Source organism: Carassius gibelio, chromosome A7 (genome assembly GCF_023724105.1).
Source record: "Carassius gibelio isolate Cgi1373 ecotype wild population from Czech Republic chromosome A7, carGib1.2-hapl.c, whole genome shotgun sequence".
NCBI classification, from domain to species: Eukaryota; Metazoa; Chordata; class Actinopteri; order Cypriniformes; family Cyprinidae; genus Carassius; species Carassius gibelio.
Genome location: NC_068377.1, coordinates 12,150,986 through 12,177,571, shown reverse-complemented (window position 1 = coordinate 12,177,571; position 26,586 = coordinate 12,150,986). Strand labels below are relative to the sequence as shown.

Here is a 26,586-nt window from a genome sequence, read left to right as displayed (position 1 = left end):
AATGACGACTCGACAGATGCGGGCTTTAAACGGAGAAGAAAGCAGCCGTTCGGCCGCGTCTCTTCTTTAATCAATATTGAGATGAGCAGCCCCAGTCTTGTTAAGACACAGCTTACACCGGTTTGGGTCGGGACAGGGTTTTAATTGATGCGGTTCAGTTTAATTTATGATTCAGTTAAGAATGACAAATGTGACAATTTCTCATTTTGTCCGGTCAGTTAAACATTCTGTAGTAGTTTTTTGAATTGTAAAAAAAAAATTCAAATTAAAAAATAAAAAAAATAATCAAAACCCATTTCTTTGACCTGTACGACTAAATCAGGACTAGTTTTTTTTTTTTTTTTTGCTGTGTCTGTGAAAGATGATAATTATTAAGTCAGCTATAATGGCAACAGTGAGGTGTGTGGTTGAATAGTGAGAGCGTCTGCAGGGTGCGCGCACTTTAAGGGTGAACAGAAAACGCGGATAAAACTCCACTCCGGCACAAGGAGCCTATATCGAGTTGTGTCGTAACTACTGGTACTCAGGACTTCAATTCAGGTTTAATTTGTTAAACCAAATTAGAAAAATATTGGTAAATATGAATACACGATGACATAATATTAATCTGGAGTCAAGTATCCGTCAAATGTTGTAAATAAAAAAATCCGCTTATACTTCACCAGTCATCGACTTGTCATAGTCCAGTTTCGCAGATGCTCCATGTCATGTTTTTGAGCGGACTCGGATCCCTCTTGAGAGCGTCGAGTGTGTGTATTTAGGCTAATGCCTTTGATTCAGTTAGTAACAGTTCATTGAGGGTGATCTCCTGCAACAGGACGGGGAACACTTCTACAAACTTCACTTAAATATTTATCTTTTTCAAATACAACAGCACCTTATTTCAAAAGCTTTATTTTCCCGCAGTGCACGTTTAGCGCATTTGATTGTCATAAATTCTAAAAAGTCTTGCTCTTCAGTCATACTGGATTCACAACAAGAACTCAAGTTGACCATTTCTCCTGTAAAGGTAAGTTATCATTTGCAATTTCAGTTTTTTTTTTTTTTTTTGTCAAACTTTTATATATTTCCATTCTGCAAATTCCAACATTTAAATCACTTTTAAACTGTATTATTAAAACGAGTTTTACTGTTGTTTAAATGACGCGAGATAATAATTATTCTCTAGGATGTATATAAAACTAGACTTTTATAAAACATTTTTTTAAAATATAGAATTTACTACAATTTCCACGTCCACTCTTGGATATTTATTACCCAACACATTTCATCGCTCAGTTTTGGGTCTAATCCAGTTACTGGCTGTAATTAAGCTGTGTTTAAATCAGTTGAATGTCACCAACTAATGTTTTAATCTTGTATGTTTCATAATTAACTGTTAAACTGACACCACTCACTCACTGACTAGTGATAGCAGGAAATACTAGAGAAGTTATTAGTACTGTCCCACACAGATTGTGAAACGAGAATGACACTGAAAAAAGATTATCAATTTGTGTGACAGCTTTGAAAATGATATATCTAATGTAGCTAGATCAACACATCTTTTATGATGCTTTTTCACAGCACTTATTGAATAGTCCACCAACAAAACAGACCAGTCCAATATTAAAGTCAGGCTCTGCAGATAACCGCAAAGTTCGGTTTTACATTTGTCTTGGTCTAATTAAGTTGTAGGCTTCACCGTGTTATATGTGACTGCTTCCAGGCCATGGATAATGAATACAATGAGCTAAACACAAAGATCTCGAGATGAATGCCCTACAGCTGTCAGTGTCTGAGATGAGCCTGTGTGCTGCTCGTTGCTGGAGGTCCATTGCAGCTGCATGCCAGCTTTCAGCAATTATGCCTTCCCCCCAAAAGAATGGCTTTAAGTGGGGATTGAAGAGTGGAGCCGCACATATGATTAAGTGCCTCATTACTTGTCCTCCGTGTGTGCGAGCACATGTGAGACGCAGGAGGATATGGAGTCACAGGACGCTGTCTCGTACTTCATAATTAACCCCACATCTGAGGGATTATGAATGGTTCATCTCTACAACGGTCTTGGAAAGTCATATGACTTGCTGCCCTTCTGATCCACTGATATACTCTTGCCTTGTGATCTCAGTTAAAGTCATAGTTCACCCAAAAATCTTCATAATTTAATTCTGGAATTAGGGCTGCATGATTTTTGCCCAGATTTCATAGAAAAGTGTGTTCTTTACGATGGAAACAAATGTTTGTTTTTAAGATTCAGAATATGAATCCATCTAGTCAGATGATATCAAACGTTTGATAATTTGAACTAATTTTTAAAATGCATTGTTTTCATACTTCATCCATCTTTTCGCAATTTCTGCACGAGTTTGTTGTTTGTAACGACTTGAAAGCCTGGTAGTGTGTGACCATCAGTCATGTGTCGGTGTCTAGTTTTTCCTCTGGAACCATTTTACAAAAAAAGTATAATGCTTAATTATTTTTAAATCTGTTCCGATTCCAAACATTGTGTAATGTGTTCTGCATTGGAACACAAAAGATGTTGTGAAGGGACTCTCATGTTATCATCTTCTTTTCCTTTAGGTGTGTCCAACTAATGAGCCTCCTGTGTTCTAGTGCCACCATGAAGGACCGTGACTCTCTCTCTCTCCTGCACTACTCTGGTTCAGGCAAGACGAGCCCTCAGTTCCCCTCCGCTGCCCTCCATCCCAGCTCCCCCGTGATGGGAAAACCCCAGCCTTTCTGCCTGCAGTCCGGCCAGCATTTCATAGCCTCCATGCAGCTTCAGAAACTCAACAGCCACTATCAGAATCTGTCCTCTGCAGCTACCACTGGAACCAGTAAAGGGTACGGAGCCACCATGCTGGACCCAGGACAGGTCACCACCCCTGGGGCGGCACAGGCACCTGGGATCATTGATTCTGATCCGGTCGATGAGGAAGTTCTGATGTCACTGGTTGTTGAGCTGGGTTTGGACCGTGCCAATGAGCTTCCAGAGCTATGGCTGGGTCAGAATGAGTTTGACTTCATTGCGGATGTGCCAGCTGGCTGCTGACCCTCTCAGGTGCTAACCAAATCTACCAAATCAAAGCGTCCAATGAATGGCAATTTAACAGGGCTATGAAAAGAAAATTCAGCTCTCAGATATAAACTGTCAAGAGCTATTATTTATGGATTTGGAGGGCAGAGTAATGTAGGTTTGCTCTTAGGTGAGCTATAGACTTTCAAAAGAATTTCAGAAGTTTTCAGAAGCCTTAAGGACTTCGCACGCAAACCAAAATGGCCATCCTTTCACCCTGCCTTCCAGGCATCTATATTTCCAAAGCTCATTCAAGCCCTTATAGAATCCACATCATGACATTTGGACTGGACTTGAAAGATCAACTCATTGAGAGGTTGGTGCAAGAACAGAGAGAACAAAGAATTTCGGCTGCCCTTGCCTGTCTGCTGCCTGTTGGTCTGACTTTGGATGGTGTTACAAGTGTGTGATGGAAGGTGATCGTGAAATTGGTGCGCTCCATCATTCAAGAGATTCCCTTGAGAGGCCGTGTCATCGCAAGCTTCACTGGTCACAAAGGAACTCGACCTGGCCGAACCTTTTCCATGGTTAAATATATTAATGAGATGTGTCTGTTTACCCCACCATTCAGCCTGCATGGTCTGATAGCCTTATTTTTATATTTTAGTTTATTTGTCTAGAGATGATTAATTCATGCACTTAAAAAGGTCACTGTTATAATAAAAAAAAGAATATTGCCTACTGTCTTTTTTTTCTTCCTTAAATGTACTGTTCTCACTCTTTCTATTTTTTTTTCTTTTTTTTTTGTTGGTCTTGTAGGCTGTATGAATAAAGTTAATTGTTATCTGTGCAGGTCTTCTACAAAAACACAAATGTTACACATTTGACATGCTTAAAATTCATTCAATTTACCCACTGAAAGAGGAATTTGTCAGATATATTCTGTCTGTTATTTTTGTTGTTGAAATTTGTGACTTTTTGTTTAGCACTTTTTTCTTCTATCCATTTATTTTTCTACACAAGAGAGCTATTGCCTATTATATTTAAAAGTGTGTACTTTTCAGTTTTTTTCTGAATGCGAGAAAATAAAGATACAAAGCACAACATATTGTCTTTTTCTTTACAATAAAACACTTTAACTGAATCCCACATTTGACCAAAAATGAAACCAAAATTAAATAAAGTACTATTAAACATTATTAATAAATACTATTAAAAAAATAATTGAGTAACAAATAAGCTCATATTATCTGTAGTGTACAAGCATGTTGCTGAAAAAGATAGAAAATGATTTATTTTTATTTTTTAAATAATATTGTATTTGTAACCGATCAGTTAGTTACAGTCAGAGCCTGCGCTAGACAACGAAAGATGACTAGCTGGTTAGTGCTGACATCTAGTGGACAACTCAAACCTGCTGCAGACTGGAGAAGGACTCCAGTGATTGCCTAGTGTGACCAGTGGGTGACTGGTCTTGATCTGCTTATAATAACACAGCCCTGTTTCACAGCCTGGACTTTCCAAGCCCCCACACCTTAAACAATGAAAGATAATAGTTTGTTTTTAAGTGGATTTGCCCTCATCTTAACTACTGGCACTGTTTCCCCCTTGGTAAACAAGTACATCAACTTACTTAAAAACAAACACACAACTTGTTCGTTGTGATAAAAATGAAGGCAAAACCAATATCACATAATTTATCACATCCACTGCTGGCCATTCACGCCATTTCAGGGAACCCAACTGAACTAAAACGACAGAAACAAAGATTCGGAAAAAACACATTAAAATGTTATTAATGTATTCCCTTTTTTTCCCAAAAAAAGGGTAAAAACATTTAATATCCTATTAATTTTCACTTTGTATGCAAATTATTTGAAATTCTCCCTGCTGTTCACTCAATTACTCAATTGTCACATTGTCATAAAAGAATACAAACTATTATTTAAATGTTTAAAATCTATAAAAAATGTGAGCTGGCTACAGTAATGGGGCAACATCTGCGTACCAGTAATAACCAAAAAGGCCCCGTATGAAGAAACATACAATTGTACATTTAAAAAAAAAATCGACGGAGGCTCAATATATTGATAATAGAGTATAAAAGCGCACAGAAGTCTATCAAACGATGCACTCGTCTGTCAGTACTAGTGCTTTGAAGTGATTACAGAGCTCCCCGCTAGATGGCAGGCGCTCATGAGACGAGTGTCCTTCCTCGGCGCCGGTAGTTGAGCTTATTCTCCGCTGACAGGAAGTGGCTGGTCCTTTTCCGCAGACTCCAACATGGTGAGTGCATTTCTTCTACGATAGCCTCCCAAAAGAATCCACAATCATCAGCGTTTCACAATAGCGGAGTCTTCCAGTCCTGTTCCATATACTACTCTTCCACCCCATCGAAGATGAACAACACACAATTTGTCCCAAAAAACGCAGATGTGATGTTTAAAGGTTTAACGGAACTCTAGCTCAATAGCTCAGAGGTTAAGAGACTCGCTGTCTCTTGTTGGAGTAATGATGGGGTTTAGACGTTCAGTGGTTTAACAAATCTTCAAAATATACAAAACATGATATTTATATAAGGTTTAGGTTGTTTAAATAGCACCCCTCAGTGTTTTTATATTGAAGTCTCATAAAAGGATGTGAAGGCCGCTCCTGGCCTGTTTAGTGTTGGTGCAGAACACTTAGTGCATTTGTGTTTTTGCTGCACATATTAACATCCCCTGCCCTCAACGAGTCTCTTTTAGCTGATCGAGTTGTTTCTGTCAAACAGGCCCGAGGACCGAAGAAGCATCTGAAGCGCGTCGCAGCTCCTAAACACTGGATGCTGGACAAACTCACTGGAGTGTTTGTAAGTGGATCTTTACTTTATTAAGATGAGCTCAGTTTTGTTCTAAAAGAAATGTTCTGAACTTTAGAGAAAGCCTCTTGAAAATATGTACTGATCTATGGTCTTTAAGGAGCCATGTGGACCTGTTCAATGCAAAGTGATGTATTTGAGACACTAGTTTAGTTTATAAAGTGCATAAGCTCATTAAGTAACGTGACACTGACTGTATGCCTCATGTTGTTCGGTTTCTTTAGGCTCCTCGTCCCTCCACCGGTCCCCACAAACTGAGGGAGTGCCTGCCCCTCATCATCTTCCTGAGGAACCGTCTCAAGTACGCTCTGACCGGAGATGAGGTCAAGAAGATCTGCATGCAGAGGTTCATCAAGATCGATGGCAAGGTCCGCACTGATGTCACCTACCCCACTGGCTTCATGGGTAAGTCCCGCGCACTCGGATCCAGAAGTTCATGTTTGGATACCTTCACTGGACTGATGTTTTAGTGGTCATCTGTGAACCTCCTTGTTAAAGCTAAATGGAAACATTGCTGTTATAATATAATTATACTGCACAAAACTTTAGTAAAATGACTATTTGTCTTGAATTGTAAGTGTTCAACTTTTGAGCTTTTCTTTAGCTGGGAAACTGCAAGGAGAGCGTTACGTTTCTGAGCATCTCCTTACAAATCCATTTAAATGCTTTCATCTGTCTACAGCATTTTGGAGTTTATGCAAATGTAAAAGTGCAACTGCTGTACATTTCTTTCTCAAATGCATGTTACACTGACAGCACATGCAGATAGGTTACTGAATGGTCTGTGAACCGTGACACTGAGAGCTTTGGATTGTGACCTGGATGTGTGTAAATGAACACAGTGCCACACTTCACTATAAAAAAAAAAAACACCACGCGGCACAACACACTATATATTACATTTCAAACCACAGCCTTAAGTGATTTGGTAAGTGTATTAAGCCATATCACAATGCCTCCAAACAGTCTTAGATTTTATGAGAAATGTTAACAATATTGTGGTAAAACTATTTTGACTCTGGTTGGTGGTTAATGGGAAACAGAATAGATGTTCAAGTTTAGCATTTTGCATGATTAAAACTAATGTGCTACTCAAGTCCTTTTTTTAAAATAATGTTCCTAATCCCCAAGTGCCCCAGATGCATAAAATTAATGTGCTTCACAAATACCTTTGTTGCTCTTCAGCTGGAGTGTTTAACATGCTTTTGAACTTTCAACAACCTCAGCTAATTGCAAAATTTTAGCTAAGGTCCTGTGCACTTATTTAGGCCATTGGCATATAGCAGTGTCTCAGTGTTTGTGCATTGGACTGATGTTTAGGTCAGACAATGTTTAGCATATGGAACAGAATATGAATACCATAAGTGTATATGTGTGTGTGTGTATATGAAATGTGTGGTTTGTTATGCAGCCACACACTGGCACTTTAGGGTATGCAAAGTGATTCAATTGGCCACATAACAGATTATTTATTTTTTTAAATTTATATCCGTCATCTAGTTGTCTGCTGAGATTATTGCATAAAAAAAGACTCTAGTATTTCTGTGCTCTGCACTGGCACTCATAATTGAGCGTGTGAGCTGAAACTTACCAGATGGTTGAACCGCAATCGTCATTGAGTGACTAATCCCTCAGTGTTGCTATAACACTCTTCTTCACAGTGTTTCCACTGTGCACCCATACTTGCCTAGTAGATGCCAACAGGATATTAATCTGCTGTGACTGATTTTCCACCTCAGGTGATGCAGCAGGCTGTTTATCAGGACGTTATAAAACATAAGCTGAGGTGACAATCTGATGGTCATGCATTAATGAATTGTCATTGTTTCAGATGTGGTCAGCATTGAGAAGACTGGCGAGAACTTCAGACTGATCTATGATGTCAAGGGTCGCTTTACAGTTCACCGCATCACAAATGAGGAGGCCAAGGTGAGCTTCATATTCTTGTGCAGTGTGACAAGATCTCATCGGTAGGATTAGATGGAGCAGATCTTTTGAGCTAATGCTTTTGTCCTGTTTTAGTACAAATTGTGCAAGGTGAGGAAAATCCTCATTGGCACAAAGGGAATCCCACATCTGGTGACCCATGATGCCCGCACCATCCGTTACCCTGATCCTATGATCAAGGTCAACGACACCGTCCGCATTGACCTGGACACTGGCAAAATTACAGATTTCATCAAGTTTGAGACAGGTTGGTGAGCGAATTGTCTTAAACCTTTTCTGTCTCCTTTTCTTTTGCTTTGAGTAGCACATCACTTACTGTCATTTTTTTCCCCCCGTGTAAACAGGCAACATGTGCATGGTGACTGGAGGTGCTAACTTGGGGCGTATTGGTGTAATCACCAATAGAGAGAAGCATCCTGGCTCTTTTGATGTGGTGCATGTTAAAGACAGCACTGGCAACAGCTTTGCCACCAGGCTCTCCAACATTTTCGTCATTGGCAAGGTGAGTACAGAAGGTTTGGTGTCTTGTTTAATATGGGCTGTTAGCAAGCAGTTGACTGGGATTCGCATATGCTCAAGAAGTGCTCAAATTAAGATGCGACTTTGGGAACTTTTTGCTCATTGGGTACACATTTCTACATTCATTATATGCTTAGTGGTGTTGTGGGATTTAAAGCGGGTTTACAGATTTAACAAACTACTTTTATTATGTTACAGTACTACAAGGTAAGAGTTGTACTGATACTGTGTCTCTGTCATCAGGGCAACAAGCCATGGGTGTCCCTGCCCCGTGGAAAGGGTATCCGCCTGACCATTGCTGAGGAGAGAGACAAGAGGCTGTCTGCCAAACAGAGCAGCAGCTAAGTCAACAGCCTAGCAAACACCTTGATTTATAATAATAAAAAAAATATTTACAAATACAGTGAATCTTGTCCTTTTTTATTATTAAAGTATCAAACATTTTGATTCTATGGACCAAGAGTGTTCAACACAATATTAAAAGCCAGAAGTTCATGTACACATTTAAAAGTTATACTGTTGCCAACTTGGGAAGTTTGCCGAGGCCACCAAGTTGTGAGCCAATGGCCTTTGACTTATTTTTCTCCATTTGTTGTAAATGCAGGTGCTTCAAAATAATCATAATTGGTAATGCTTAAAGTAAAATAAGGTTTAGTTATGTAATAGAACTAGCTGTGGACACTTGGGGCCTGTCCCAATACTCACTCTTGTGGTCTTGGCTACTTCAGTACATGTGACTGTAAACAAATGAGCAAGACTATCCCAGGTCAGATAAATGCTAGACCTTGGTGCACTTAAATCAACATTATTGCTAATACCACTTCAGGTCTCAGCTTTCATCGTTCAGGAACTGTGCTCTGAAATCATGAAATGTTGAGGAAATCTTTGCAGTGTTTAATTCGAGATCACATCAAATAATTTGGTAGCAAAGTGTTGCATACTTAAGCAGAAATGTATTTTGTAAAATGTTGACAACTGCCTTTTATCACTTTATAAGAAGCTTAACAAAACACACATAATAAATTGTGTAGCCTGGGCACTACTAAACAAACATTTAGAAATATTGATAATTTAAATCTGTTTATTTCATGAAAGTGTTGGGTTAGGCTGTTACTGTATCCTGAATCACATACCTCAGTATTAACACATGCATAATCACAAAAATCTTGAAGACATTGCACTGTAGTCATCTATTATTAGTGATCTTTAATATCTTGACTAGATGGAATTAGTTAATTCTTAAACCCAGCTGATTAACCTCCTGCTTCATGGCAACATTTCAAGTTCAAGATTCAGAATCTTGTGTTCCTCCCTCATCACTCAGTTTGCATTCGAAGACTGGAGATAGTGTTGTTCTTTTTTGCCAATGATCATCATGGCCATTACAGTACTGGAAGGTTACCAGAAATATATTTCAAATCTATTGCATATTCCACAATGTAAAGTGCACTGTACTCTATACTGTTTAAATAGCGGAATTTCAGCTCACTTGTACTTGTACTGACACCTAGTGGTGTGGCTGCGGTATCACGCCGAAGTAAGCCTTGCACTTACTGATGCAGTTGTAGAAATGAAGTGGGTGCGTGGGTGGGTAACTGAGCTTCACAGGAGGATTGATCTCAAGGAACAAGATCGGGCACCTCTGTTTTAATCTCATATTTAATGTTAATTAAATGTAGTATAAACATAGTTGAGAAAAAGCTAGAACTGAGTAGTTGTATAATTAACTGAATTAATCTTTGATTAAAGATGAGTCTGAACATGCTCATTAGAGTATTCTAATCAAATAAGCAGCATGGCATCTTGGCTTTGGCAATGTTTGAATGAGGGGTGTTTATAAACTAGAGCAAATATGTGTATAAATGATTGTGCATTTGGATTTGTTGTTTCTGTGGTATGATGAGATTAGAACACACCTGTGTGTATGTTTTCCTCACATAGCTGAGGCTCATCTCCAGAAGGCCATATGGGTCCTGCTGAGATTCAGCCTGTTCCTCCTGCAGCCTTTGGCCTGCTGGTCCCCAGCAGCACAGCACGGCTCACCTCAACACACATTGCAGGGGCTGTCTGCCAGAACGCAATACAATCTAAAAACACACAGGCTCTGGTGTCCTTGAGATTAAACGTTCTGCTGCATTTGAAAACATAATCATCCTGAAACCACTCGCCCGCCTCTCGGTCCTGATGGACTTCTGTTAGGTGTCTCTATTATCTATTGTAGCCCGTTTCTGCAAAGAATACAAACTTTTGTAAGTCATAAAAATGGCATAAGAAATTATTAGATAAAATGTCAAGATTGTTACAAAAAGTAAAAAATAAAGTTGAAATTATGATAAAAGTCTATTAATCACATAAAAGTCGGAATTTTTGACTTCGTATCTCACGATTTTGACTTTTTATGTCATAATTATGATTTACAAAAGTGTGACCCCCCCCCCCCCCCTTTGTGGCAGAAATAGTCTTTTTAGTCATCACACATTTAAAGATGGAAGAAAAATGATTACTTGAAGTCAAAATTATGACAAAATATAAATAATCTTTGTAACTCAGAATCTCGATTTAGTATGATTTTGGATCTTATCTCATAATTGACATAGTAGCTGACTAGCTGTATAATATTTCTGACATTTTTGGGCTATCGTAGTCATCACACATTTATAATATGGAAAAAAATCACTTAAATCATATCAAAAGAGGTCAGATTTGAAGCATTCCCTCATTTATGACATGGTATCTGCTCCGCTATAAGTTAATAAGACTCTGACTACCCTATGGACATGTTTGCAAAAATATAATATTTTGAAGATGAAATGTGAGCCGTCTCAGACTGCCTCACTCCCTCCAATTAAACTGGGCAGAAACAGTCCATCACATGCAGGAGACATTAAAAGAAACCAGGAACAGAAGAGTAGAAAATAGACCATATCAATGGAATGAGGGAGAGGATTGTCGTGAAGTAAAGGTCCACCAGGAGTGGTTCCTGTCATGCACTAGGGCCACGTGGAGTGGGGTGGGGAACCAGGAACAATGAAGACAGTCATCCACTGTGGCAAAACAAGGCCCAGATGTTTCCAATAAATTCCCTATATGAGATAAGGTTTCCAGTGAAGCCATGGAGAAACATACCTGATAAGATTATAAAACACAGAGGACGCTCAGCCTCTCTCTCCCCTCCTCTCCTCATCATTTTGACTTCACAGAGACTGTATGCTCTCTCTCGCCGTCCAGTGTGGAAAGACTGGATGAACAAAACATCTACGTGAGCCAAGTTCTGGTTCAGGGTGGGGGAGCATACACACACACACACACACACACACACACACTAGGCCAGATGTGTATTTAGGGATGGGCAAATGCAAAGGCTGGAAGAAAAGGGTTTTATTACTTTCATTGTTCTCATACTTGTTGGACACACTTTTAAAACCTTTATGAGCATGCGCAAAGCAAGGCTGCTTTCTGAACGCATAGTTGAGTTTTCGTGAAAGATTCAGCTCATATGGTCTTGTTGCGCGAGTGGGTGAGGTCTCTCAGACGCAGTTGACGGGAGTCTGGAAGCTGTGATTTGCAGTGATCTTATGTGAACTGGATCGCTGTAGAGCTCCTCACAGTGGACAGCCAATTACAATGCATAAAATGCTTCCACTGTACGCGCAATCCCGAGCAAGAGTCTCCGCCAACACTCTTCGGCGCTGGCGGAACACGCACTTTTAAAGGGAGTTTACCGTAACAGCAGAAAAGATGCCCTTCTGCAAGAGGACCATAGTCCCTAAAGATGTGTGCAAGAGCGGCGGCAAGAGTCGCGGTGCGATGTTCACGGATCTGGTGGATGTGTGCGGCTTGACTCTGTGCGGGGTGCTCCGGCAGCTGTCGGATCTATCCCGTCAGTCGGTGAGCATCCTGGAGGAGCTGGAGGGAGAGCTCGCCTCCATCTGCTCCCGCTCCGGAGCTCTGGAGAGTAAACTTATCCGCCTGCAGAAGCACATCTCAGCACTGGCCACCAAACCGCCGGCCAAAAGTAGGAACTTTTTTTGGTACTTCACACACTCTTGCTGGTTTATAGGTGTGTGTGGGTGACTTGTTTACTCACTTAGCTAACGGTCAAGTTCAAGGTCTTATTTACTGATGTTTACATTCACCAAACAACATCGCGCGCATTGTAAACGAAACATCACTTGACGTTCGTTCTCGGGCTGCTGGGAATATTTTGAGAACAAGAACATCTTTATTCATTCTCTACATCTTGTGTTCAGTCTCTAAATGTAGCTGTTTCTTTTCTCGCTGTAATGTAATGTAATGTAAATTAGTGTATGTAGAGAAGGTATTACTGGTATTTCTCTAGGGGTCAAATTTGACCCACACTGAAAAGTATTTAACAGGTCGACAGGTGTGTTTTTATTTGGTGCCAAATAATATGATATGATATTTAATATAACAGAGAAAAAAATGTTTTAATATTAATAAAGCAACAGTTTGACCCAGTAAGACTTTTTAAAGAATTTTAGAATACAGTTTCTGCAAAAGTTGTCAGGTTGCATTTCATAATGGCTCACATACAACTTCTATATTATTCTGATAAGCATTGTATACAGAGCTGCAGCCACATGTGCTTTTTATGAAATAACCTCCAGAAAAAACAAAAACAAAACCTCCATTCCTAATATGGCAGGTTGTTGCAGTACTGCAGGTGTTTAGGAAAGTGCTGTAGGCACTTTTTTCCCTTTTTTCTCTTTTTTATTACTGCTCTATTGTATCCCAACATAAAGAACAATTTCATAATGTGTCACCTTATAAATAAAATATAAATATTTCTGGGTCAAATTTAAATCATTCGTCAAATGCATGCTGATTTTGTTCTACCACTGTCAGATTAGTTAATTATATTAAACATTTTTAATTGCTTTTATTGTGTTGCATAGTCTTTTTTGCCATTTTGTTGAATTTATATTATGGTTTGTAGTACTAACAATAACTGTTGTAACTATGTCGTTTTGGGAAAGGTTACCACGATAAATTTATATAAGAGAACAGAATTAGCTCTAGTATCTCTTTGTAGATTTGTTTGTGACGTGTGTCGTCAGTTTTTACTATTGTTACCACTAGTGTATCTGCATTGGAGAGAATTGCTATCGTATGTCACAGCCACAAAAGTATAGTGAACGAACAAGAGATGGTCTTATTAAAACAGAAAAAAATCAGTGTCAGTAGAAGTCATTTGACAGCTATTCAAGTATTAGGATAGTGGCCAACACTTTCACTTCTTAATGAACAGTAAACAAATGCATAGTTCCATGCCACAAATGCATTGCATTCACACTTGGCTTCGTGTTTAACTTTCACATTATAATCTGTTGTTTGTAAATCTTTCCCATTTGCATTTGAGACGCATTTGGCATCCACTCCTGCTGACACCTCCCACACTGCTCTGTGCACTGAAACTATATAAACCTTGCCAACTTTCACCATCTGAAGATGTGCGGAATATTTCCTCCCTCCTTCCATTTCCTTTGTCTTATCAGGGAAAGCCTCTCTGTATTGTTTAGTTTAACCCTGAGCCCAGCACATTTGGCAGAGTGCTGGAGTGCTTCTTTTCCTCTGTCCTTATCATTTTACAGTGGCAGACCGCAGTAGAAACAAAGCATGGAGATGATCCTCTAAGTTCAGGACGCGATCACTGATACTGTATTTGTTTAATTCTGTAATTGTGAAGCGTTAGTAGCTTGAGCTCCTTCCATGCTTTGACATGTTGAAGATTAATGATCTGGTTTATCTCTGTATGCACTGGATTCTTCGGCTGGGAACTCTTCTCCACTGTGGTTTGGGGACTGGGGTCAGGTCCCTCTGGAGACTGTTTGATGGGGACAGGAGGTGAAGTAGCAGACTGGAGGCTTGTTTTTATAGTGACTGAAGCAGGGCCAGTTTTGCAATTGAATTAAAACTGATAGTTGATTCGGCTCATCCTGAATGTCAGTCAACTCCAGTGATTGCTGCCTCATTCCTCAGGCATTCATGTGAAAGTCACAAGACCAGGTCGAGGTATGTGTGTATTTAGGAAGAAGACAGCTTTTTTTTTCATGAGCTGTTTTTTCCCTTGCTGAGTGTTTCATATGTCTGTGAATTGTTATGTGCAAACTGTGGATCTGGTGGAGATTAAGGATGTAAATCTTGCAGTGACGTTCATATTAATGTTTGGAGATTTATATAGAGATTATATCCCTGACTTTTAGAGGCAAAGTGTGAAGAATGCTCTGAACTGAGTAAAGCATAATTTGAATAGAGTGTGTGAGAGAGCATGAGAGGATTGGTGGAATGAGTGAGACAGAAGATCAGAGAAGTGGAGGATAGAAGAAGAAGAAGATAGAAGGAGAAAGCGAGTGGGCCAGAGTATAACGACAGAGTAGCAAGTATATTCATCTGAATGGAGAAAACACTTCAAATTGTCTTATTTTTAGCCTGTTTTGCTCCTTTATAAGCTCTTTTGGTCTGGGCTCCTGAGTTGCCATAGAAAAGATGATCATATCCGTGACTAAAAAACCCATGCAGACCCATACATTTCATAAACCTAACCATAGTTAAGAAGGTGTCACCTCTCGCTCTGTATTATGACAAAATACAATGCAATATTGCCATCTCAAGTTGGATGATTTCTCACTTTGACCTTTTTACCAAAGATAAAACAATAAGCACAAATGGAATCAATTAGTCTGAAATTAAATGCAACAGTTGCGCAACAAGTCCAAGAGCTTCCACCTCCAGAATCTCGATTTCTTTCTACCTTTAATGTTTTAGCAACTATGAAGAGCTGACACATAAATTCTAACATAGTGTGTCTGTCTGCCAGATACTGGCAGATGTATCTGGAGAGAAACTCCGTTCCAGCATGCTCTCTGAAGCCAGAGTTGTGCTGTGCAGACATTTTGTGTGTTTTTATGTTTAACATATTTAAGTCACTCCTCGCCCTTCCTGTCCTGGCGTCCCATCTCTAAGCAGTTGTGCAACTCTTGGAAAGAAAGTGTTTAGTCCAAAGAGTGTATGTGTGTGTGTGTTATACATTACAGTCCATCCAGCTCTTACTATGATACAATAGTGTTGTAATGTAGCAGAGGTCGACATGCTTTTGGCCCCCAGACACACTGAAACATTACAAAAACAGATACACTTTTGCTTAAAGTGATAGTCCACCCAAAAATGAAAATTAGCTGGAAATATACTCACGCTTCAGGCTGTCCAAGATGTAGATTAGCGTGCTTCCTCATCTGAACATTTGGGGAAATTTAGTATTACATCACTTGCTCACCAGTGATTCTTCTCCAGTAAATAGGTGCAGACAGAATGAGGATGCTGTTATAATGAGTTCAAACCAAAGCATAAAAAGAAAAAATCATTATAATCCACAGGTAAAAACACTCACTTACTGAAAAGGATTCATTTGTGACCAAACATGGGATGTAATGTTAAATTCCTCCAAATCTGAAAAAAGAAAAGAAATCACACCTGTATGGCCTGAGGGTGGGTAATCTCTCTTTTTAATCCCTTTAACTGTTTTTTTTATGTTACTGTATTAGTATGTGTTACAAAATGCATACCCTTGTGAAAAAGAAGTGTGCTTAATTGTATTGAATGCACACTTGTAGTGTAATTCAAATCTTAAAAAGATATTTTAAAAATGCATATAATGTTAAAATTACGGTAAAAGAAAAATTTAAATAGAATGTAAGGCCGCTTGAGTGTACTTAAAATGATTACACTTTTATAATTAATTAATTAATTAATTAATTACCATTTTATAATAATGTCAAATGTAAAGTATACTTTGCAGTACATTTTAAATCCTCTTTTAATCTTTCATTGTGGTTTAAAGAAGTACACTAATTTTGATATGTTGACTTGCATAATAAAGAACATGTAAAGCACTTAAAATGTAAATTATATCTATGGTGTGTTTTTCATTACATTCTTAATAAATGTTCTCCATAACTACCCCTGACAGTATTAAGTTCTGCTTAAGTATGTAAAAAAGTACTTTTAACTTATTGCATTTAATATAAAATAAATGTAACATAATATATTTCCTTTTATTGTAAATAACACGCAATTAAATGTCCGACAACATAACATTCAGTTATTCTTTAAAATATATTATTTCCATACTCTTTTTAAAAGTATGTTTACTTCTTTGTCACAAGGGTACAAGTTTTAGCTGTGCATTTAGTCCTATTTTCCATGTTTAAAACTTTTTTTTCCTTCCTTGACATTAATATGTTTTGAAAAGAGGCTGGGAAATGTCAGGCACGTTCACACACTATGTGAATCCTGTTATGTGTTTACTCGGTCTTCTCCTTTAAGATTCCTATCGAAAGAGAGAGAGAGAGAGAGAGAGAGAGAGGGAGAGGAACTACATTTCCTCTGGGCCCTGAAAAACATACACAAACAGATCCCACAGACTTAGACCAGCCACTGACGTTTGAAAAGTGTTTGCATGAAGTTTAGCAGCTGTGTACCGTTGCATCATACTGTAATGTGTTTCATCATCTCCCTCCTCGTCTTTTAGCAGGATTAAACCTAACTATTGTGAACAGCTGTGCAAAAACATCTGCTTATGTGAAGGTAGCTGGAGGTGCACCAGAAATACCCCTACTATCTCAAAAAACATCCAAAGTTTGAAACTAATATTTGCTTGTACCATTGCAACCAGACAACAGGTCTTCTTTTATGAGTACTGAGCATTAGCTTTGGCTGAAGTGACCCCATTTTACCTCATAGGGGGAGTAATTCTGAGTCATGTGACCTGTTATAGTTCCATGCAGCAGCTGCCATTACTGTGGAGACATTTCATACTGGGATCGGATTGCTGGAATATCTTTCCACGCAATGCTGCTTTACATGTTGTGCACTTTAAGTCTCAGTCTCTGTTAATGGTCTGAGCACCAGGCAGCCAAAGAAAATAAAATCCCTCTGTTTATATTGTATGGACTTCAGCTGACCCTCCACTCACAACCGTAAAATAATAAGAACGAATAAACAGAGCAGTGTTTCGAATGTTAAGGTGCTCTAAAATACACCAACTCTAGTTTGTCTGCGTCTTCACCTGATACTGGTACTGTAGTGTTTTATCAGACCACAATTACTTAAGAATCAATATTTAGTTTGAGAACGGCTCCTTCCCACATGTCTTCTGGCCCAGATCCGGGCCACACAATGACTTTTCCCTCGGCCCAAGTACCGCAAAGAATTACGGCCCTGAAGTGGCCCAGAACTGGTTTAAAGACTTGGGCCACACATGGGCTAACCGGCCCGAATCTCAGCCAGTTAATCAGCCTTAGCTGGCCCTGAACTGGGCCAAAACAGGTTTTATTATTGGTGCCAATTCTCAGCCTTAATGAAACTAGAATCCCCAAATCTGAGCCTCACCTGAGCCTTATATAGCCTAGACCCAACCCATACAACTAGCAGTGTCGGCCCAGATCTGGCCCGAATGGATTTCATGCGGGCCAGATGTGGGCCGGCTCATGGCCAACACTATATTGCTGTCTGGGAATGTTAATATTTCATATTATTACCATGTATATTACTATGATCGCAAATATTCATTTTGTGACATGCTTTAATGTAGACACAAACTATGCCAATAAAGTACATTAAACTGAATAGAAAATCAAACTTAAAACCATGTATCATGTAACTGTGCAATAAAAAATTTATTGCATTGGTTTTTCTATTTATTTTTATAAAGAACAAATCAACCAATAAAGAGTGAGTATATAAAGTATACAGTCTATAAGTGAAACGTAACAGATAGACACATGTAACTTAATCATAAGAGTTTATTACAGATATGTCAAAGAGAAATACATCAGTAGTCCAAATGAAGATGCATTGCAGTTGCAGTCCTCTCTGGCAGAATATAATAGTAGTGTGAGGAGCAGGGCATAATTTAAGTTGTTAATCACTGTAAATACTATCCCGATCCACTCCCTCAAGGCGCGCGTTTCTCATTCAAAACATGCACCACCGGAAACACGACATGTTGCAATCTCTGACGAAACCGACGAGAGCCAATGAGCGTTTGATATCGCTGCTGTAAAACTTCTTAATGGCACATTTTTAAATAGTTACTATAGCTACAGAGGAAGGAGATACATATCGCCAATGAATGCGGTTTGAATTTGGATCTGATCCTCACACCAAGCATCACATGGATACAGGATTAGATCATGATCATTTTATTTAAAGGTCCAATTTTACGCGCTCTTTTGAAGGTTTGATTGTGTTTACAGTGTGCAATATAAAATGTGTTCATGTTTCGCGTGTAAAAAAACACAGTATTTTTCACACAATTCACCTATCTGTATACCGCTGTTTTCACTGTCACAAAAACGGGCTGATGACTTCCTTGTTCTATGAAGCCTCTCCTTCAGAAATACGTAACGGGTTCTTGATTGGGCCAGCGGTACCTGTGTTGTGATTCGACAGCAGCTGAGCGCGCGCTGCCCTCCTGCTAACGTGATTGGGCTAGAACGCATGTGCTGGAGATGTATTTATAGTCACAGGAGGAGCGTTTTTTACTGACGAGATGCGCATGAAAATTGCATTCGTTTTTTTGCACAGTCCTAACATCTAGTTAACAAAGCTAAACGGCGTTTCCCTTTGTGTAATAAGTTACAGAAACTGTTAAACGCTCCAACTTAAATAATAAAATACACTTACCAGTTGAGGTCCATAAACAACGCCTTCTCCAGACAAAGAGGGAACTGCTCCATCTTTCAAGAATAATCTTTGTGCAAATCCAGCATTAAACTGATTGAGATTGAGAAAGTTGTCCTCAGCAAAACGAACTGCACATAGTTTTACTTTTAATAATTTACTTAGATTATAATTTTCGGGAACCGAGTTAAACATAAATTGTAACCATTAATCTCAAAGTACAGCGTTCCTGGGAAGCCCAAACAAAGATAATTGGACTCCAATATAAAAAAAACAGCGTTTCAACTTCATGGCGACAAAAACAAACAGCTCTTCCTTCTTCTCCGTCAGAGCGCAACAAGGCCACACCCCCCAGTTTGTGAATTCATGTGGGCGGAGGTTAGTCAAAAAACTGTTTTAGTGACGTCATTCCTGCAGGAACTATAGGGCTGTAGTCCAAACAGGTCATTTTTTGTAGGCGAATTCTGTTAAATCAAATATCTCGGTTGGTATTGAACTTTGAGCTTTACAATTTTACAGATATTATTTATACTCTAACAACAACATTACACAATAACTAAAGTTTAAAACATGGGATCACAAAGAAGGGGACCTTTAATGCTTGTGCATGACAGCATAACAATAAAAATGATGTGCCCCCACTCTTTATGATAGATCAGTGTGTGTCCCATAGTAAACCAAATAAATATTACATATAACGATTAAATACTCTCTCTCTTTCTCTTTCTTTTTATGTAAGGATACTAAGTTTATTTGTACCAAGAATAATAATATAAAATTTAATAAAATCATAATTAAGTAGTTTAATGCACCTGACTGATTTGCTTAATTTTGAAATGATAATGTATTCTGTTTTGACTTGCCATTTCAAAGACTAAATTTTAACAATACTACACTTCATTAAAATGTATGTGATCATTTAACCATTATCAGGCAATATTGTATTTATCTTCTTGTTTATTATGGGTCACATAATATGCTGCCAGATCATAGACAGATTTGGGCAACATATCACTGGACTGATCTGGGCCACACTCATGTTGTTTGCCGGATCCCCGCCGTGCCGTCATTGCCTCATGTGGCCCAGCTCTGGCTGAAAGGGTACATGCCATTGCCAACAGGAGGCCAGCAGTGCCACCTTGAGGCCACATGTGGGCCAAGTCCGTTTGCTATGTGGGTTGTCAAGATCAACAAATGTCTAGCTGTGTTGTAATAGGTGAGTAATGTTTTCCAGATGTTGGGGAGCATGTGAAGTGGCTTATAGAAGAGGGAAACATCGAATTGGAAAAAAGGCACAACATTTATGGAAAAGTTGTAGGATCTCTGTTTATTCAAGATTTTGTTTTATATAGATTACAGCTGTACTGTACACAGCTGCAAACCCTTACACGTTTAATAAAATGCTCTGAGAATTTAAGTAAATTAATTGTCTTATGGAAGCTTACAGTGGTAATTGAGGCTGACATTATGGTAACGAGTGGAGTCTGTAGTTAGGTCAGAAACAAGGCTGTTAGTAGATGAAAGGTCTTGTTATGTAAGTTCGTTAGCAAAACTGTGTGGTGTCGCAAGAAATCAAGCCCCCCTCCAAAATTGGTTCTCTGTCTGAACTCAAGCGCTCTCATTGAACTTTTAATGGGTGCCGTCTTTAGTGACTGATCACAATTCCTCCAAAATCATGTTATAATGTTATAATGACCATTTAAGTCTTAGCCTATGTAGTAGTGTAGCATACAAATACACAATTAGACTGATAATAGTTTATCAAGTGAAATAATTAATCTTGTTCATTTGTTTTATAATGCACTATATATTTTAAATTAATGTTTGTGTTTATTTAGTATAACTCATATAAGATGGAAAGATGATTCAGAGGGAGAACCTAATTTATTACTTCTTTTGAAGCGGTTCTTTTCAGTGAAATGCCCCTTTGGTTTGTCAAATCAGACTGAATCAGTTCAAACAGGTCTCCAGTAAGCACTGTTAACAACTTCATCTCAATCATCTACCTAGTTTTACAGATATATTTGACAGTCGGCCTCGAAATCTAATTTTAGAACTTGTAATATGTGCTTTTGCCAACACATCTTTGCAATGAAACACTCCAACCAGTAAACGATTTATGAACTAGCGGGTCTCGAGGTAATGGTACACTGACTTTATGATCTATTCACAGCAGTTTTAGATTTGAAATGAATATGACTGCTTCACTGATAGTAACACTAATCACCATAACAGACATTTTAAATGAAAATATTTACAGTGGGTGTAAATAAACTCCAACTGTGTTCGCTGATTTGATCATAACATTGAAAAACATATCAATAACATTTCAAGGAATATGTCTTTTAATTATGCAGTCATCACAGCATGACAGTAGCCGAGTCATCTGTTGAATGCATCAAAAATATGCTGTATGGTGAGTGCAATGATTTTGTTTAGTGGTTGTTATTCCACATCTTTAGCCAAATCACCAAACCCATATTCCCCTAATGGGTCCAGCATGTTTCTTGTAAACGGGTTCCAACTGGGACACTAATTTCCAGTCTTTGGAGTGCTTCTGACCACAACACAAACACGGGGAAACAGATGTGGATGCCATCACATCACTCAAGGTGTCAAATTTTGCTGTGGATGTAGAGTGAAAGAGAGTAGCTTGTGCTTCCCTTTAGCCAGATACCATAAAGCTTATGAAATTTGATGTTATTACCAGTGAAGCAATAAAGTCAGGTGACAGGCTGTGCCTCAGTATAAAATATATGATTTTATATTTCTTAATGTGTTACTGATCTAAACTTCTGGAGTGGTAAACCACTGTTACAGTGTGCAGAAATAAAGTGCGGCAGGGATGACATTTTTTATAGCCCAACCTAACAGAAGTTAGATTCCCACAACATCCATTGGATTATTGTAGAAAAAAAGCTCAGTGAACAACAAAAATCTATGGTTCTTATGTATTTGATGTTTTGTTCATTCAGATAATCTTCACAATTGAACATAACTTAGTCAGAAATAAAAATCTAAATTTAGGCTATGAACAAACTACAAGTTGCACAATTTGAACACCATTACTAAACCTTCTACAGATCATTGAAATGATTTAAATCTACAAGTTTGAGTAGAAGAGTTTGCAAGAGCAGGAGTATAAACACAACAAGGGTGTAAAAGCAAGTGTGTATGTGAGTTTATTGGTGTGGTGTGATGACTCTTAATGTCAATCTCTGTAGTTCCATTTTGCCATTGCTCGTAGGCTCCTGCTTTAAGACACATCAGTGCTTAAAAAAAGGGTTAAACAATGCAGCAAAACATCAACAAAATCAAATGCAACATACCATATATAAAAGTGACGTGAAATACAGCCAAGTGTGGTGACCCATACTCAGAATCTGTGCTCTGCATTTAACCCATCCAAAGTGCACAGCAGTGAACACACACCCAGAGCGGTGGGCAGCCATTCATGCTGAAGCACCCAGGGGTTCAGTGCCTTGCTTAAGGGGACCCAAGTCATGATATTGCCAGCCCGAGATTCAAACCTACAACCTTAGGGTTAGGAGTCAAATGCTCTAACCACTAGGCCACGACTTCCCCAAATATAATCATGCATAATAATTTAAAACGGGTAAGATAATAAGCCTATATTAGCAATTAAACGCCACAGAATTTAATCGGGGTTTTTGTCATTTGGACGAAAGAAATGAATTAGTTAATAGCTGAGATATTGCCAGCATGGACAGATTGCATGATATTCTATCCTTACAAAAAAACAACAACAACTAAAAACTAAAATAATAATAATAATAAAAACTACTTAGTTTATCAAACTGTATTGCATCACCAAAATCTTTCCTGAAAAAAAAAAAAAAAAAAAAAAAAAAAAACAGTTGACAACCACTAGTATAGAGACTGCGTGATGTGAGAACAGCAGGTGTTTCATGACGGTTATACGGTGTGGATGTTCTGATTGCTAACTTTCAACAGTGAAGCCTTGTTTGTATGAGTGTGTGTGTGTGTGTAAGCTGTGATTTGAGGCTGACGCTGCAGAATTTGCTGCAGTGAGGATGGAAAGACTCAGAACTGATGAGAGAGGGAGAGGGAGAAAGTGTGAAAGGACAAGCAGCTGCATCCTCTCGTCCTGACTCTCTATGAACTCCTGTGTTAGGTGTGTGCGTCTGTGTTTAGAGTATGATGCTGTCCACGAGGGAAAACGCATATTCCTGACTTGTCATTTATTCAGCGCAGGGTGTGTGTGTTATCGGACAGTACAGGGATGCGTTGGAGGAGGCGGAGGTCTCCGGGACAGGGCAGGCAGGGGGAAACGAGAGGATCGGAGGCAGTGTTCACCATGCCCTTCTTCAGAGGTAAAGGATCTTTACTGTATTCATCTTTATGCTGCTCCAAACACTTTTAGGTGAAAGTGTGTGCTCTTTGTAGCGACTGTGCATGATTTGTAATGTTCAGTGTGTTTGTCACTGGTCACTCATTCATCATGCGCTCTATTCCATCACACACACTGATCGCACACTTGATCAGTTTGCTTACAGACACACACAGTTTAGTCTTCTGCAAACTCATCAGCTGTAAAAAAAAAAAGTTGAAGGAATTAGACTACATAAGGTGATTACATTTTTACATAAAATTACATATTTATTAGATTGAATAATAATATTAACATTCTTTATAAAGAATAATTTGTATTATTGTTAAAGAAAAATCAAGAATAAAATAAAAACATGTTTTTTACCCCTGTGATGTTACTAATATTAATTATGAACGAAGTACAATTTTCATTTGTTAATATAGCCATTTATACAATTCTTGGGAGTTTGCACTGATTGAAAAAAGGAGTCAGTGATGCAGTATACAGTACGAGCAGTTAAAGTTAACACTTTTAATTGTATGTTATCAAATGTGGAATGGTGGTGATTTTCTGACGTCTTTTCTCCATCTCTTACATGAGTACTGGTATGTTGGTCTTATGGCTGCAGTATCACTCTACTGTTTATCAGCGAGCCAGACCTCAGATTTCTGCTCACTCACGCAACATCTGCAGTTCTTTTCATACCTGTTTTGTGGGCTAAAACAGATAAAAAGTAGCGGATTAAAGCCGAGCATTGAGCTGTAGCCTCTAGGCATGTGGCACAGAGACCTTCAGGTCCAATCATCATATGACACCTCATTGCAGCCAAACCAAACATTTCATTTTTCATGTGTGCACTAAGGAGTGGCCTGAAGGTTTCACACTGGTATTCATCTATGGTGTGTTTAATCCATTTACCTGTGAGTATATTTGTTTGTTTGTGGTTTCTGTAGTTTAAGCTTTAAAAAGAGGCCTGCGAACAATGTTTTTGTGTTTTCTTTTATACAGAGAAACGATTTTGGCTTTCTGGGTGAGATCATTGCATTTCGTTTGATCCATATTTCATGAAACGGGTTTCTCTTCTGAATTCCTCTGAAGTCTTCTGATTCTGGTCCAGGCAGTGGAACCAGTATGTCGAGGAACTGAGATGCTCTTTTATTCTTTCAGTTTGTGTTGCTGGATAAGATTAAAAGAGATCTTTCACGACTGGCTATTGTTGCATTGTTTCATTATTAACGCAAAACAGATGGTTCAATAATTGGAGGTTTCTACAGAGACCCTTTTTATACATTGATTGAATGTTTTTTCTTTTTTTTATTATTAGTGGACAGGTTTCATTTGAGTTTACAGGTTATTACCTATTATTTGTCTTTATATCTATTGTCATTTGGATTCTTGCTCATGAAATCACAATTGACTCACCACTGCCTTTCTATTGCTTTTATGACTTTTATGATTACCACGAAAATATTATGTTTTCAACATTGATGATAATGTTAAATGTTTCTTGAGCATCAAATCAGCATTTTAGAGTGGTTTCTGAAGGACCGTGTGGCACTGAAGACTGGAGTAATGATGCTGAAAAGTCAGTAAAATTTGAAGTTAATTAAAAATAGAAAAGTTATTTTAAATATATATTTATATTTTCATATTACTGACTTTACTGTATGTTTAATAAAATAAAATAATTTCAAAAACATTAAAAAAAAACATTTGAACAGTAGTCTATGTTAATACAGTAAATATTTGAAGAAACATCACTGTGCATTTCTGCAGACTGGGACCATTTCTTTACTCGGTTGAAGTCTTTATAAACACTGAGGACTGGCCAGATCTGTGGTAACTCTTTCTGGTAGTATTTGAATTAGGGTAGTAACCAGTGATGGTTTGGCATCAGATTAAATATGCGGTCTAGCAATTGCGGTTGTTTCTACTTCTTGAATTCCTCATGTTGTTCTGAAGTAACATATAAGTTGCATTTGTCTTTTTTTGCCCTCCTGACTAATGCCATTAGCTCATATTTGGCAGCTGCAACTCAGCGCTAACCCCAGCGTTTGTTGTCGTCGTTGTTGTTTATTTTTAGAGGAAACCGCTGAGAGCGTTCTGCCGCCTTAGTGCCATGCTACGACATTCACGGGCATGCTGGGATAGCTAAATCCCCAGGCCTGTTGACAAGTCTCAATAGCATGTGCCCATTGTGGGTCTTACAGCAGATTTGTGGATTCTGTTCTCGTGACTAATATTTAGATAAGAAAAACATCCTAACAGGAAGGCAGATCTAAAAACACATCTACAGAGAGTCTGAATCATCTGCTTTGTTGAAAGTTTGGTCGTTCGCTCTCAGCCAATCATCTCCATGGAAACAGACAGAATGACTTTCAGAAAGTCGGTATGATGGTAGCCCGATGTGAAATCACCTGGTGTGAAAAAGATGTTGTAATCATATTACATGCACAATGTCTCTATGCTGTCTAATTACACTGACGACTGTCATGAGCCAAGCTGTGAACTGATGCTCAACATTCAAGCTTGTTATCATCATCTTGCATCATCACATCATCTTGCACTTTAAAGCACTTTAAGCTCTGCCACTCTTCCTTTTCCCTCCATTTGCAATGATGTCATCCTCTCCTGTTTGTTTTACATTCCTCAGTGAGTTGGGACTGATCATGCATCTGGCTGAAGAGGATGTGTACTGTATGTTTTACTGTATTATATTACTGAAGTGGAAACGCCTCTTTTTACTTCCACTTGAGTTTCACAAATATGGGGGGATGGGAGTGAAGGTATAGAACGAGACTCAAGAAATGGTGCTGATGGCCTGTCCCCACTTTCCAAGCAGGAAATGAGCACCGTGTGGATTGTGTACATGTGTGCGTGTATACGTGTGTTTTTTTGCACGTGTGTTTGTGAGGCTCCAAGGTGCAAGGGGTGCATAAGCGTCCCCCGACGTCTGGTAATACTCAGCAGATGTTTTCCACTTTCCATGTTCATATTAATCCAGTCATGTGGACAACAAAGAAACAACCTTTTTCTAGTACAGCTCTCTCTTTTCCAGCACAAATCAACCCATTTCTCAGTTTTAACAGCACTGATGGTTATCTCAGCTAGGCAGCCCTTCCAGAGCAATAGCATTCTCACCATATTTCTCTCACACCCTCTTTCTACCCTCTGTGCTTGAACTCCATTGTTTCATTTTTTTTTTATAAA

The 26,586-nt window shown here is 38.6% G+C and overlaps 3 protein-coding genes across 6 annotated transcripts in view; all 3 read left to right on the top strand.

Moving 5' to 3' along the window:
* Positions 1-758: 758 nt before the first annotated feature.
* LOC128017736 (cbp/p300-interacting transactivator 1-like) lies at positions 759-3,929 on the top strand. The gene is made up of 2 exons (XM_052603206.1): positions 759-1,009; positions 2,563-3,929. Exon 2 carries the CDS (start codon positions 2,576-2,578, stop codon positions 3,032-3,034), a length of 459 nt encoding a protein of 152 aa, XP_052459166.1. The 5' UTR covers positions 759-1,009; positions 2,563-2,575; the 3' UTR covers positions 3,035-3,929.
* Positions 3,930-5,133: 1,204 nt separating this feature from the next.
* LOC128017735 (40S ribosomal protein S4, X isoform) lies at positions 5,134-8,722 on the top strand. Its single transcript, XM_052603205.1, has 7 exons — positions 5,134-5,284; positions 5,769-5,846; positions 6,080-6,260; positions 7,687-7,784; positions 7,878-8,049; positions 8,147-8,304; positions 8,565-8,722. The coding sequence occupies exons 1-7, from the start codon at positions 5,282-5,284 to the stop codon at positions 8,664-8,666; spliced, it is 792 nt and encodes a 263-aa protein (XP_052459165.1). The 5' UTR covers positions 5,134-5,281; the 3' UTR covers positions 8,667-8,722.
* Positions 8,723-11,690: 2,968 nt separating this feature from the next.
* LOC128017733 (NHS-like protein 2) overlaps positions 11,691-26,586 on the top strand; it is an 81,874-nt gene continuing 66,978 nt past the window's right edge. The window contains exons 1-2 of one of the 4 annotated variants that reach the window (XM_052603200.1): positions 21,481-23,178; positions 23,259-23,377. In XM_052603200.1, the coding sequence (XP_052459160.1) occupies positions 23,162-23,178; positions 23,259-23,377 (136 nt within the window). In that variant the 5' untranslated portion in view covers positions 21,481-23,161. Of the gene's footprint in view, positions 12,337-21,480; positions 23,378-26,586 lie in introns of those variants that run through there. The other 3 variants (XM_052603198.1, XM_052603199.1, XM_052603201.1) reach the window with 3 other exon arrangements.